Source organism: Podarcis erhardii (genome assembly GCF_964252035.2).
Source record: "Podarcis erhardii genome assembly, chromosome: 9".
Classification (NCBI taxonomy): Eukaryota; Metazoa; Chordata; class Lepidosauria; order Squamata; family Lacertidae; genus Podarcis; species Podarcis erhardii.
Genome location: NC_138512.1, coordinates 39,956,024 through 39,970,793, shown reverse-complemented (window position 1 = coordinate 39,970,793; position 14,770 = coordinate 39,956,024). Strand labels below are relative to the sequence as shown.

Genomic DNA, 14,770 nt, shown 5'->3' with positions numbered 1-14,770 from the left:
TAACTTCGCTGGACTCCAAGTGACTCCACTTCACACAGAAACAGCTAACTTTAAAGCCAGATGGCTGCTCTAAAGAAGCCAAAATATTTCCTTCTTCCAGCCAGCAGAAAAGAGCGAAAATTATTTTAGTTGTTAGCCAGCTGGACGAGACATCATATACCAGGGACTTCTCATCACAGACCCTTTGTGGGGACCAGCAAGCATTTTCTTCACTTTGCTGTAGGGGCTAAGGATATTCTGCAGCCTTGCAGCCCCTTACCACGACCAGCTGGCCTTCTTTATCGCAGGATTTTGGGTGCTTCATAAGAAATCCATTCCTATGGAACTGTGCTGTATTTCTTTGATCTCCACACTATCTCTCTAAACCCTGCTATATTAGCCATTCTGCTTTCCTCATTTTCCAGACGGCAAGCAGTGGAGAGTAGTCTCAGATTCCACATCTGTGTAGTACAAGGCCTCTCCCGCCAGCTAGCTCTGTCACTCGTTCCTGGCTTTTTATTACACAATCCCTTCTGATTGATTTTCAACGTTTCATTTTATCTTGTTAAAATACCTGTCTTTGTTTATCCTGGGTTTTGGCATTTGATTCATCCAGCGACCTTCACCTCCTCAAATGCTAATCCTACATTTCACATAGAGTTGTGATACAAAATTATTAGACATTTTCACACCAATGTCCTTGAATTGTGTCCAAAGCCGCAAGAGTTCCAGCTACAGATATAGTACAGTGGAAGGGAGCAAGCAGTAGGTATAAATTGAGATCAGGGTAGATCCTTCACCAGGAAGAATAATGTAAAGTCAGCTGATAGCAACACAACAAACTGAAAGCCAGTGGATCAGTTAAAGGAGAAGAGATGTCAGGTATGGTAAGGATGGCATAGTATTAGGAAGAGAAAGATGTAGGCAGGTCCCAGGGCAGGCCTGGGAAGATACAAATGGAAGATTGCAAACGTTTTAAGAAAATGTTTTAAGATTCAGAGATGGGCATGAAAAAAGTATGGAGGTATCAGACTGGTAAGTCTGACCAGCATCTGTCCTGGAAGTCATCTGCTCAGACCATATGTAATGTATGTGTGGAATGGTGGAACTGCTTGCCATCCAACTTTGCACTTTTGCAGGGGTTTGAGTGTTGTCCCTGACAGTGATCTGTAACCATCTTTGCTAGCAGTTTTCACAGATACTTGTGATGGCATCAGCAGTACCATGCTCGTTCCTTTCAGCTGCTGATCACTGCTCAATAATAGCTCAAAGGTAAAGAAAGAAAGAAAGAAAGAAAGAAAGAAAGAAAGAAAGAAAGAAAGAAAGAATACTACTAAGTGACCTGCAGGTAATATTATTTACATTTCTGACTTTTTAATATACTGACAATTCACTTTGCAAAGCCTATCATGAGTTTTGAGTGTATGCAGAAGCTAGATCCACCAGTGGAGAGAATTCAGTTGTTCTCTCTTTTGTCTGCCTGTTATGTCCCACTGTTTTCACCCTGAATTTGGACATGCAAATTATATTCATTCACACACACACACACACAGAGAGAGAGAGAGAGAGAGAGAGAGAGAGAGAGAGAGAGGACAAACACTCTGGTTTAACAGAAAGCTTAACATCCCGCAAGGAGAACAGGGAAGATTATTAAAACATATTACCTGTATTGGAATTGATTTTGAAATATTTTCCATCTGATAAGAGGAAATAGGAGAGCTGCGCATTTCTTCCAGAGTCCTTGTCAACTGCGGCTATTGTGCCAACCACACCTTGGGCTAACGAACTCTCCTCCACGTCAAAAAAATAGGCATCACGCAAAAACACGGGAGAATTGTCATTTTCATCCATTACGTTAACTATCACTGATGTACTTGCATTCTGCCCTGACTTATCTGCTGTGCTAGTAACAAAGGCTCTAAAACTATGCATTTGTGTAAGTTCATAATCTAAAGGATTCCGTAGGTAGATCACACCTGCTTCTGGATCAATTCTAAATGAAGCAGAATCCATGTTATGCTCCAAGGAGTACACAACATTCCCAGGGGTACGCTGGGGATCTAACTTCCGGGCTTGGATTTGCAGAATTCTGACACCTATGGGTGCTGCTTCACTGACTTCCACCTGATACACCAAATTTTCAAAAGTCAATGTAGGGCATCCCTTATGCTCATCGATTACTACTCGTAGGATCAACAGAGAACTCAAGGGAGGACTTCCCTGATCTTCTGCTGCAATGTGCACCACCGTGTGTTCATGCTGTTTATCACTATCCAATGTTCTGGCAAGGTACAGTACCCCAAGAACGGGATCAATGGTAAAAATACTTGATCGATTGCTTACAATGGCGTACCGGACTGCGCCATTTAGCCCACTGTCTTTGTCCTCCGCATGAGCGATGTAAAGAGCTGCGCCAGGCACCGTGCTTCGCGATATATTAATCTGGTCAGATTCCGACACAAACACTGGAGGGTTGTCATTGACGTCAATCACGGTTATGTTGACCTGGGCACTGCTGTAGACAGGGGAGCTTCCCAACTGTGACTGGACTGTGAGAAGGGTGTGATAATGGGCTTCATGGTCGAGCTGCTTCTTAGTGCGGATGATTCCATACTGAGGGTCAATGGAAAACCTTCCGTAGGGATCACCGGAGGAAATTCTGTAGGAAACCGTTTCCAATAAATCTGTAAAGAAGATTAAAAACAAAATACACCCCCGTGTCAAAGAAGAGGCATCCAATTTGTTAGAAGATCCACTTAGCTGAATATGCTCTAGAGCATTTGAGAAATGTATGGCACAGCAGTGCTAAGTGAGTTGAACAGTTTAAAAGCCTCTCTGGATGTTTGTTTCCTAAGTTTTTGCGTTTTCTTTCTTTCTTTTTTGCTGTAATCTCTAGGGTGTAGTAGAAAAAAATGGATGCTGTGCAGACCAACTTAAAGGCACGCAGTAAGCCCATTTACGAGATCTGTATTTTCACCCCATAGGTGTGATTAAATTTTATGAAGAAATAAATATCATTTCTCACATTTAAAATTATACAGGAACTCTTTCCAACTAGGTCAGGTTGAACAGAGGAATTCCACTCTAAGCAGACACATAAACATTCCTGTATAGCCTAATTTTAAGACTCTAGTATAACTGTTGTGAGAACTAAGGGTCAAAACCTCAACCCACTGCACAAACCAGGAAGCTGTAACATATAGAGAGCACACACGGAGTGGGGGAAGGAGAGGCTCTCAAAGCCTAGGGAAATTGCCTTTTCCCAGGAAACCATGGAGAGTCAGTATCAAACCTTCCTAGGCCACTGCCAGGCCACATCCTGTAAGTGTTGCAATGTATTAAGTAATTAAAGCGTTTGCTTATGTAGAGGAGAATGGCAGAATATGTGAAGCCACAGATGCATCTTTAGTCTCTCACTGTGCTTCTCAATATATATAGTGTTCAAGCTGCTTAAAAAAGAACAGGAGTCCCATGGCACCTTAAATACCCACAAATTTATTGCTAAAAGCTGCTATTTCAGCTCAACTATTCAATTCAGTTTTAACAGGCTTGTTTGAACATAACACTAAGCCGCCGTTTAGCAGCTCAGTCTTTGCCAACCTGGTGTTTTAGACTACAACTCCCATCAACCCTGACCACTAGTCATGCTGGCCTGTGATGATAGTAGTTATAGTCCAAAGCATCTGGAAGGTTCCAGATTGGGGAGTCTGATCCAGGTTTGTTTGAAAGTGTTAACCCAGCCCAGCAGACTAACCATGGTTTGTTTTCTGGCATTAAACCATAGCACAAACCCACGGTTTGTTTTTTGGCTTATCAACCATGGAATTTTTTAACTATAGTTTCGTGTTTTGTTGGAAAACAGCCTTGCTTCACCATGGTTTGTTTGGACACCCTTGTCCAGTTGATTGCCAAGCCACAAAGACATGAGGCAGGAACAGAAAGAAAACTAACTGAGTTTTGGAAAAGCAAGGCATGGTTTTGTGTGCTCATCTGTGAGGCAACGTATTGTTTACTGAACGAACTGCAGCTTAGTGTTACGTGTGACTGCAGCTGTTTTGTGACAGAAATTCCTTTAAACATTAAGACTCATTTCCCACAATTTTCATATATGCCATAAAAGGTAAAGGGACCCCTGACTGTTAGGTCCAGTTGAGAATGACTCTGGGGTAGCAGTGCTCATCTTGCTTTATTGGCCGAGGGAGCCAGCATACAGCTTCCGGGTCATGTGGCCAGCATGACTAAGCCACTTCTGGTGAACCAGAGCAGTGCACGGAAACACCGTTTACCTTCCTGCCGGAGCTGTGCCTATTTATCTACTTGCACTTTGACGTGCTTTCGAACTGCTAGGTTGGCAGGAGCAGGGAGTGAGCAACAGGAGCTCATCCCGTTACAGGGATTCGAACCGCCGACCTTCTGATTGGCAAGCCCTAGGCTTTAGACCACAGTGCCAACCGCTAGTATTTGAACACTAATTGTTTCAAGCAACTTTGCCTACATATAAACAGTACTCATTTTTCACTACCACAATTTCTCCTAGTCCATTAAGGAATACACATATAGGGCACATTTTGCATGCTAGTTACAGAGCTCACACATTGAGGATTCCAATAAAGCCTCCTTCCCTCCCCTCCTAAACCATGCACACATACAGCATAACAGCACATTAGGAAGCATGGAGGAAGGGGGCCTGTGAGCCTCCCCATCTCGACCTAGCAATATCCTACCTTGATATGGCTGCATGACTCTCCATGCGTGCAGGTGAGGAAACAATCAATGAGCCCAGTGTACCTTGTAAAGTTTAACTGTTATAATGGGAGTACTTATTTTTTAAACATACTGTATGTATGTATGTATGTATGTATGTATACGTGTTTGTTTATATCTCTTTTAATATCGTCTCCCAAGAAACCACAAGGAAACACTCAAATGTGGGAAAATGCACTAATTTCTTAAAGGTAAAGGGACCCCTGACCATTAGGTGCAGTCATGGCCAACTCTGGGGTTGCAGCGCTCATCTTGCTTTATCGGACGAGGAAGCCGGCGTACAGCTTCCGGGTCATGTGGCCAGCATGACTAAGCCGCTTCTGGTGAACCAGAGCAGCGCATAGAAACGCTGTTTACCTTCCCGCAGAGTGGTACCTATTTATCTACTTGCACTTTGACGTGCTTTCAAACTGCTAGGTTGGCAGGAGCAGGGACCAAGCAATGGGAGCTCACCCCACCGCAGGGATTCAAACCGCCGACCTTCTGATCGGCAAGCCCTAGGCTCTGTGGTTTAACCCACAGAGCCACTCGTGTCCCATTAGTTTCTTACTATTACACTAATTCAAAACCTAGTTTCACATTTAGTTGTGTGCTTTTCTCCACTGAAAGAATAAAAAGAATATTTAACACAATATTGGCTGCATATGTCTGTAGCCTGTAACAAATCAGGGGGCGCTGGAATCTGTCTGAATGTCTTCCAAGGCCACTTACTCAAGGGCTCCCTTGCTTTCACCGTTCCGACGGCACTTCCTTCAGGGGCATCTTCGGGGATGGAAAAAGTGTAACGTGATCTCTCAAAAACAGCAGGAGCCACAGCCATCTGCAGGATCTTCACAGTCACAATTGCATTAACAGTGGAACCAAGGCCACCTCCATCCCGGGCAGAAACAGCCAACAGCACACTGGTATGTTCCACGTTACTGAGAGATGCTATCAGGTAGACAATTCCTGTAAAGAAGAAGAAAAGGTGAACAAATGGGACAAGAAAATTATCTCTCCCTGTCATTTCTGAAGTTCAGAAGTGTTAGCCACAGAACTGATGTGTACTTAAAAATAAAAATGTGTCAACAGCACCACTGCAAGAGTAGAAAAACGAAAGTTCACCTATATAATTTATATATTTTGGAACACAGTTTCTGTTTGCTGTGGATTTGGACACCTCTTGGGATAGTATGACCAAATTTCGCACAATGGTTCCTGAGTTCAAGCATCAGGATAGAGTGGGGTGTTTGAATGTAGAAACAAGCCTACGGAGTAAATTTTACATTCACTGTTCTGCACACTTTTGCCTCTTGCCCAACCCACTGAAAATGGTTCTCCATCCTGGCCTAGAAGAAGGCAATCAAATCTAGCTCTGCCTACTTGCTCATGTCTTTAACAATTGTCCAGTTTCTTCCAAGCCTCCTAACCATAAAAGAATCTGCAATGCAGCCTTCAGCTTCTTTGCCCTTCCAAAGAAGCCTTGCCATTATTTCCATTTTGGATACGTGAGCAGTGATTTAAATCCACTTCCTCCATTTTCCAATACCCTATCCATGGGACAAGGGTGGTGCTGTAGTCTAAACCACTGAGCCTCTTGGGCTTGCCGATCAGAAGGTTGGCGGTTCGAATCCCCGCAACGGGGTGAGCTCCCGTTGCTCTGTCCCAGCTCCTGCCAACCCAGCGGTTGGAAACATGCCAGTAGATATATAGGTACAGCTTTTTATTCCTTTTTTATTCCATCAAGGTGTTCTGTTGCACCAGAAGTGGTTTAGTCATGCTGGCCACATGACCCAGAAAGCTGTCTGTGGACAAACACCAGCTTCCTTGACCTGAAAGCAAGATGAATGCCGCAACCCCATAGTCGCCTTTGACTGGACTTAACCGTCCAGGGGTCCTTTTTACCTTTTACTCTATCCATCCACAGGGTCACATGAATGACCTTCATTCCATGCATTCCCTCAGATGGAAAAAAACACAAATTAATTTTAGAGAATCCAAGTTTGTTTGTTTCGTTACAGTCCATTAAGGGATAAAGTTGTTATTAAAAACCTAGATTTCACCCATTTTCATAATCAGGACTATCGACTGCACTTCAGTATCATACCACTCACACAGATACCAAAAGGAATAAACTTCGGGGGGGGGGGTTAATGCCAAGTTGGTGGAAACCACAGGAAGGCAGAGTGTTCTTGTCCTTGAATCCTGTTTGCGGGTTTCCCACAGGCATCTGATTGGCCACTATGAGAACAGGATGTTGGACTAGATGGGCCACTGGCCCAATCCAGTGGGCTCTTCCTATGTACTTAAGACCACAAGCATATAAAAAGCACTTTACTTTTTCTTCAGGATATCCAATATCTGTCTCATTTTGTTTAAAACATAACACTGGTCAACAACAAATTTGTTGTCTGCATTTTTTCAGTTGATTTAGGACGAATTTGATGCGCTGAATCCCAAAATCACATTGGTTTTGCTCAATCAGGTCAAGTTTTTGAGCTATGGCCACATGTCATTTTTTAACGTTTTTGTTCACATGTACACTTGTGTGGAGCATTTTAGAAGAAGTTGGTGGAGGTAAAATGCCATGTCGAATAATTGTTTTGATTGGAAATGATTATTTTAATGACAAGAAATATTCAGGTCCGATAGTTCTGGGTGATTATGTCGAAAAGGGATCAGTTTGAAGTCATAAAACCTCGAAATCTTCCATAAATTGGTGCAGCAAAGCATAAAGTTGGGGGATCAAAACTAAGTTAATGGGGCAGCCGCCCCACAAAGTGTATAGGAAACTCCACCCACGCATGCGCCAACTTATGACTAATTTGAAGGAAAAAAAACCTCCTCTCTGACAGTGCTCGCATCAGCTTCTTCTGCAACAGGCATCAAGAGTACCTCCGTTTTTTCTCGGAAGAGAGGGACTTGGTGTACTGTGCAGATATTGCGCAGCTTCTGCTCAAGCTTGGAGTGCCACAGTACGAACCAAAAGATTGGAGACTGTTCATTGACAGCAGCAAGAGATCACTGAAATGTGTTCTGCTACACAACGGCAACCAGTTTGCCTCTATACCCCTGGCTCACTCGAGTACACTGAAGGAGAACTATGAAGCAGTGAAGTATGTGCTGGAGAAAATTGGTTATGATCAGCATAAGTGGTTTATTTGTGTTGACCTGAAGATGGTGAACTTTTTGTTGGGACAACAGTCTGGCTTCACCAAGTACCCATGTTTTCTGTGCATGTGGGATAGTAGGGACCGTGCTCAGCATTACACGAAGAAGGACTGGCCTGTGTGGGAGGAATTGGTGCCTTGCAAAAAAAGGAACATCATCAATGACCCTCTGGTGGACAGAGACAGAATACTCTTCCCACCGCTGCACATCAAGCTTGGCTTAATCAAGCAGTTCACCAAGGCTCTGGACAAGGATGGTGACTGCTTCACTTACTTATGCCAGGCTTTTCCAGGATTGACCATGGAGAAGTTGAAAGCTGGCATCTTTGATGGTCCTCAGTTCCGTCAGCTCATCAGAGATCCAGAGTTCAGAACGTCAATGAACGAAGTGGAACTGGAAGCGTGGAAGGCATTTGTTCTGGTAGTGAAGAACTTTCTTGGCAACAATAAGGCCAGAAACTACGCAGAACTTGTCAACAACATGCTGACTGCTTTCAGAAACCTGGGCTGCAACATGAGCATCAAGATGCACTACCTATTTTCACATATGGACCGGTTTCCTGAGAACCTGGGTTCAATGAGTGACGAGCAGGGGGAGAGATTCCATCAGGACATGAAAGAGATGGAGACCAGGTATCAGGGTCGCTGGGACGCAGTCATGATGGCTGACTACTGTTGGACTCTGAAGAGAGACCTCCCTACCGCTGAGCATTCCTGGAGTTCCAAGAAACGGAAGTTCAAGCCCTCAAGTTTGAAAAATGGTGAAGCAACATGCAATTTACGTGTACTTACCTTTATCAATGCCCACCATTCAGTTTACAGTAAACCTGACCTGATGGAGAGAAACGGATGCCATTTCCTGATTCAGCAGTGCAAAAATACCCTAAATCAGTTGTAGAAATCTAGACAACATTCAAAAAGTAAAAAATTGTTGAGCAGTGTAATCATACACATATGCTTGATTCTAGGTGGTGTGTTTTCTAGCCAAACGCTCTTGCGCGTGTTTTTCACTTAATATGGTTCAAACTAATACGCTATTTCTTCTGTTTTGAGCATTATTGCAGAAGATACCATGTTAGTGCTGTTCTGCTAACACTTGCCTAAGAGTTCATCCTGTGCTAGAATAGGCAAGTTCTCACACTTCTGTCTGTGCAAGGGAATGTGCAAGTGGAAGAACATATTTCAGCTAGGCTCTACTTGCGCAAGCAGCCCATCAATGAGTGGGAGATGCCTTCAACATCTGAAAGGGCACTTCTGGAACCAACCTATTACCTTTAATTCTCATCTGTTATAGACTGAGGCACAGGACCAATGACTTCATTTATTAAAGTTTAGTGAAACTCAAGGAGGCAAGATGCTCACAAGTGCTTCTCTCCAATAGCAAAGCACAGCTTTTCAACAGAGAATGTAGGGCAATAGAAGGCATGGAAATTCCATGAAGGATCAGGTGTAATGAAGAAGAGGAGGAGGAGGAGGAGGAGGAAGCCACCCTATATGTACTCGCTGGAGATCAAGACCACTTCATATGCCTCATGCAGTCAGACCATCAGTATTTTCTATACTGACTGACAGCAGTTCCAGTATTTCAGACAGGAGTAGGAAGAATGGTGAATAACAAGATCTGACTTAACAATGTAGAATTGTTTAATCAGCTGAATGACTAATTTGGGATAAAGCGTTAAGGAGGAGAATGGAAAACAGATGAAGCAGATAAATACTTACAGACAACCAAAAGGTGCAGTTCACAAAATTTCCATTTTACACTGCCAGACCACTACAAAAACAAACTGCCTCTTGATCACTTTAAGTGTGTGTGTGTGTGTGTGTTTTATAGCAAACACAGAAAACAGCAAATATTGTTTACCCAGCGTGAAAAAACACTGCAGTAATTCAGCAGAGATGGAGTAAAAAACACGGCTACCTTTGCTTTTCCATGCCTTGGAGAGTAGCAGGAAAACCCCTGGGCGGCATGTGCAACAAAGGGAAGGTAAGCTGAAGAGGGACTTTGCACTTTGAGGATAACATCCCACCCCCAATATGGTACCCCCAACCAGTAGGTAATACTACCCAGTTTGGCTTCAATTGATTCTTTCACCTAGTGCACCATCCAAAACTGTAGTGGACACTACAGTACACATACTGCTAGTGTATTTGTGTCATTCTGCATCTAGTCTACTAAACCATGGAAGAGGCATGTCAGCTAAGGTGCAGGTGTGCCCAATGGCTCTCTTGCTCCTGCCAAGATGTGACCTCAACACCTACAGCCTTTGCTGTTTCTGCCACTCATTTTATAAGGGAATGTCAGAGATCTTCTGCTGCCCTGGTTCCTAAGGTTCCCCTCTCCCCCACCCCATCGACCACTTGAAAATTGCTGAGCATCTTGGTGGAGCACTTAACTATTTTTCTGCCTGTTGCAGCAACAATAGTAACGCATTGCGTAAGATGCTGTATGGTTTTTTTATTGTATTTGTATTGCTTCTTTTATTTCTTATATATTGCATTTCATTGTACTCCATGGAATTCAAACAGCAATACAATAAAATAGATAATATGAGCAACTAAAATCAGTCTATTGAATGCAATGGATGTGCTGTCTCCCATCTTCAACTACAAATCCACAGACAGTGAACCACCTCAATGAAGCTCACAGACCACTGGTGGCCCATGAACCAAAGCGTGGCACACCCTGCTCTACTGAGACTTCCACATTCACTTCAGTAGCAGAACAACTTCCATTCTGAAGGTAAGGAGAAAGCTGTGGCATATAAATAGCTCCATTTGCACATTGGTGCTACTGAGCACATCTGTCTTGTTCATGAGGATGTTTGAAGGTGAGGGGTTTTCTTGAGCGTATAATATTGAAGGAATTAGATCTGTTAAACAAGATCTACATAGATCTTTCACTCAGAATGGGAAACTTATATTTCATATTCAGCTGCAAGTAATCAAAGAAACCCTATACTAATGATAGGATTACTCTCAGTGCACATATTATTATTTTTGCAGCACCTGCTGCACAGAAAATGAGATTTTACCCTATGGTACATGCATAGCCCCCGGTGTGCTTCTTTCTGGTTCAAACTGTAGGGTGGATTAGAGCGAATCAACAGAATTACCTGTAGCCTTTGTTAGGCATAGGCTTGCATTTACCTGGATACAAATCCGCTTACCTCCAGGTAAGTAACATGCTGATTGCTATACTAAGTTAAGTACTGGTAACCTGACCTTTGAGTAAATGCAGAAACCACAGCCCACATTTCCCAGCATGAGGCAAGCTGACAGATGGCTTCTACTTTGCCACCAACAATTAATACAATGAAGGGCACAGATCACCTTAGTTCTGAGCAGGCAACTCATCAGTCCCATCCTGGTACAGAAACCAAGAATAAACTATGAGGTACACCCAAGCCATAACTGGGGAAGATTCTTCAGGTGCTTGACTGGTGGGTGAGACTCTCAGCTGGCTCACAGGGAAGGCAGATTAGCTATCCAGCCCACCCACCAGATCCCCACCCCTTGTGTAGAACTTTGATTCATTTTTACCATTCTTGCTGTTCCAGAAGAAACTAATTTACAGCATCCTCTGGCCAGCAGCCCTGTGGCTGGCTGGAAACCAAACTTACTGCAAACCTCAAATTCATCTGTGCCTGCTCTGCCCACCACCCTGCATCATGTAGCATTGCATTCTGGGCATTCGGGATTTGCTTTCAATCAGCTGCATGGTGCAAAACAGTGGCCATCTGCCTGCAGCTTCTAATTGGTTGACTTGCTTGTTCTGGCAATTTATTTAACATTTCTGATACACAGCTCTTTAACTACAGGTAACTAAAGCATGTGTGAAGTATGCATTTGTTCGTAGTCAACAGCAGCAGGTAGAATGAAGTAGATCATTCAAATGGACTGGTTTACTTCTAACCATTTAAAGGTATAATTTTCCAGATTTCTAGGCTCTTTCAATTAGTAATCACCTGCAGTAGAGCAAACCTGCACTGAGAGTGTTGTTGGGGGTGTGTGTGTGTGTGTTTTTGAAAAAATAAGCTATTAAGAGGAAAAATATAGATTAACTATACCCAGATGGCTTCCAACTAATACGATTTGACAGCCAACTCAGACAGCAGGCAGATGGCTAAAAAGGTATGCACAGTTCGTCACCCAAACTCACCTTCAAATCTGGCAGCTGAAGCAACTTAACACTCAGGCAGGTCAATGCTCAGTTCCAGTGACCTATTCAGAATGAATTTTTCTCCAACCTGCCTATTTCTCTGATCTATGAACTAAGAATTAAGTACAAAAACTTCAGTCTCTTGAGAAACATGAGTCAGCGGTGCACAAAGCCTTTAATCCAGTTCTGTTATTATGCTGGTTTGCTGTACTGTTTTTTAGCATTGCAATTTATTAATGCTTTAATTACTGATTGTATATTTTATGTTGTACATCACCGGAAGGGCAGCTTATCTTGGTTTACTGGATTTTTGCTGCCTGTTACCTTTACGACCTTATGCTCTGGATTGACTAAGGCCGCTTTTCCTGGTGGTAACCACAGCAACACATAGAAAAAGGCTGGACAAAGAATACAGAACAGAAGCTTTTTGTGTTCTTGAATGTTACGAAAATCCTGCTTTACCTCTCTTTCTTATGGCAGACACAACCCAGAAAGATAGTTCCGTTCAGACAACAAGCCAAACTCATGGTTAAGGAATCTCATCTACATATTAGCATATTGGTTTGCACACCATAAATAGGAGTTCTCGGTTGGTAAATTATGGTTTGTGTTAACTATAGTTTGACTGATGTCTGAACTGGCAGACCAAGGGGATCCACAGATTAGCGATCATGTAGATGCTTTGTATAGTGGTACCTTGGGTTAAGAACTTAATTTGTTCTGGAGGTTCATTCTTAACCTGAAACTGTTCTTAACCTGAGGTACCACTTTAGCTAATGGGGCCTCCCGCTGCTGCCACCGCGTCACTGCCACACAATTTCTGTTCTCATCCTAAAGCAAAGTTCTTAACCCAAGGTACTATTTCTGGGGCAGTGGAGTCTGTAATCTGAAGCATCTGTAACCTGAAGCGTCTGTAACCCGAGGTACCACTGTACACCAAAGGTACTGGGTTCAATCCCTGGCATTCCTACTAAAAGGCGCAGGTAACAAGTGATGGGAAATGTCTCTAACTGAGACACTGAGGAGCTGCTGCGTGACTAGACAATACTGGGCTAGATAGATGGACCAATAGTCAGATTCAACAAAAACGCTTTTGTTATTCCTATATACAGACAATGTTCCAACTCTGTAGGCCACTGAGTCAAGTGCTTGGAGTGCTGTGTAGACACAAATTGAAAGTAGACAAGTGGCATTAAGCATCTATAGTTGGAAGCTCGTATCATGGTTTGGCATGATGTCCAAATTTAATGATAAAGGAATGGAATATGTACATCAAAATATTAAATAATCTCACACATTTGCAGTAATTGATATACAGTGGTACCTCGGGTTACAGACGCTTCAGGTTACAGACTCCGCTAACCCAGAAATAGTACCTCAGGTTAAGAACTTTGCTTCAGGATGAGAACAGAAATTGCACAGTAGCGGTGCGGCAGCAGCAGGAGGCCCCATTAGCTCAAGTGGTGCTTCAGGCTAAGATCAGTTTCAGGTTAAGAACAGACCTCCAGAATGAATTAAGTTCTTAACCCGAGGTACCACTGTACAGTGGTACCTTTAGTTATGAACTTAATTCGTTCTGGAGGTCCGATCTTAACCTGAAACTGTTCTTAACTAGAAGTGTGCTTTCGCTAATGGGGCCTCTTGCTGCCACTGCGCTGCCGGCACACAATTTCTGTTCTCATCCTGGAGCAAAGTTCTCAACTCGAGGTAACTCTTCCAGGTTAGCAGAGTTTGTAACCTGAAGCGTTTGTAACCTGAGGCATTTGTAACTCAAGGTACCACTGTATTGATCAATTCCAGCAATTTCTATACAAAAGGTCAAATGCTTTTCCTTCCACCTATCTCGGGAGTCACTGGCCTCTATGTGAAACGTTCCTTGAATTGGTTTCTTTATGTATTCACTTATTTATTTAAAATAATGTATGCTGTCATTCCAGGGCAGTTTGCATAACAATTAAATAATAGAAAACAAAATACTGAAAACTTAAACAGCAATTAAAATAATCACATTTTTAAAGGCCAAAAGCATCAAAAAAGTTTTACCTGATGGCAAAAGGAAGAGAGCCTCCCTGGGGAAGGAATTCCACAAACAGGGTGCCACCACCAAGAAGGCTCTCCTCCAATCATAACCCACTTAATTTAGACAGAAGGAGCCCTCCAGAGAGCTTCTGAAGAATATACCAGTGATCCTAATGCACAGGTAGGCTGTTGTGGAAGCAGCTGGTCTTCAGGTAACTGAGCCCTGAGTCATGTGAAGCTTTAAAGGTAGGCACCAGCACTCTGAATTGTGTTTGAATTGTGTGAAATTCTTTGAACACTGGTGAGATGTGTTCCTAATCACCAGTCTCACTTGGCTACCTGTATTCTGAAGCAACTGCAGTTTCCAGAGAGTCATCAAAGGCATCTATTTATACAGGAAGACTGGTTTTTGAAAAGGAGATGCCAATCTGGAAACTACAGACATTTGTTCTTACTGCTTAACATTTGATATTAACATACTTAATATTAGTATAACTGTGCTTGGATTCAGGAAAACTACAAAATGGAGGAAACACACAGATACCAAAGCCATAAGGATGATGCAAACCTCGTTTTAATGTGTATTGTTTTATTATGTTTTTATATATGTTGGAAGTTGCACAGAGTGGCTGGGCCAACCCAGCCAGATGAATGGAGTACAAATTAGAAAATTATTATGATGATGTTGTTGTTCGGG

At 42.8% G+C, this 14,770-nt stretch overlaps 1 protein-coding gene across 1 annotated transcript in view; it reads right to left on the bottom strand.

The window, feature by feature from the left end:
• DCHS2 (dachsous cadherin-related 2) overlaps positions 1-14,770 on the bottom strand; it is a 102,105-nt gene that overhangs the window by 34,581 nt on the left and 52,754 nt on the right. Inside the window, exons 4-5 of the mRNA XM_081875162.1 lie at positions 5,455-5,691; positions 1,644-2,663 (exon numbers count right to left, since the gene is read on the bottom strand). Coding sequence (XP_081731288.1) covers positions 1,644-2,663; positions 5,455-5,691 — 1,257 coding nt within the window. The remainder of the gene's footprint in view (positions 1-1,643; positions 2,664-5,454; positions 5,692-14,770) is intronic.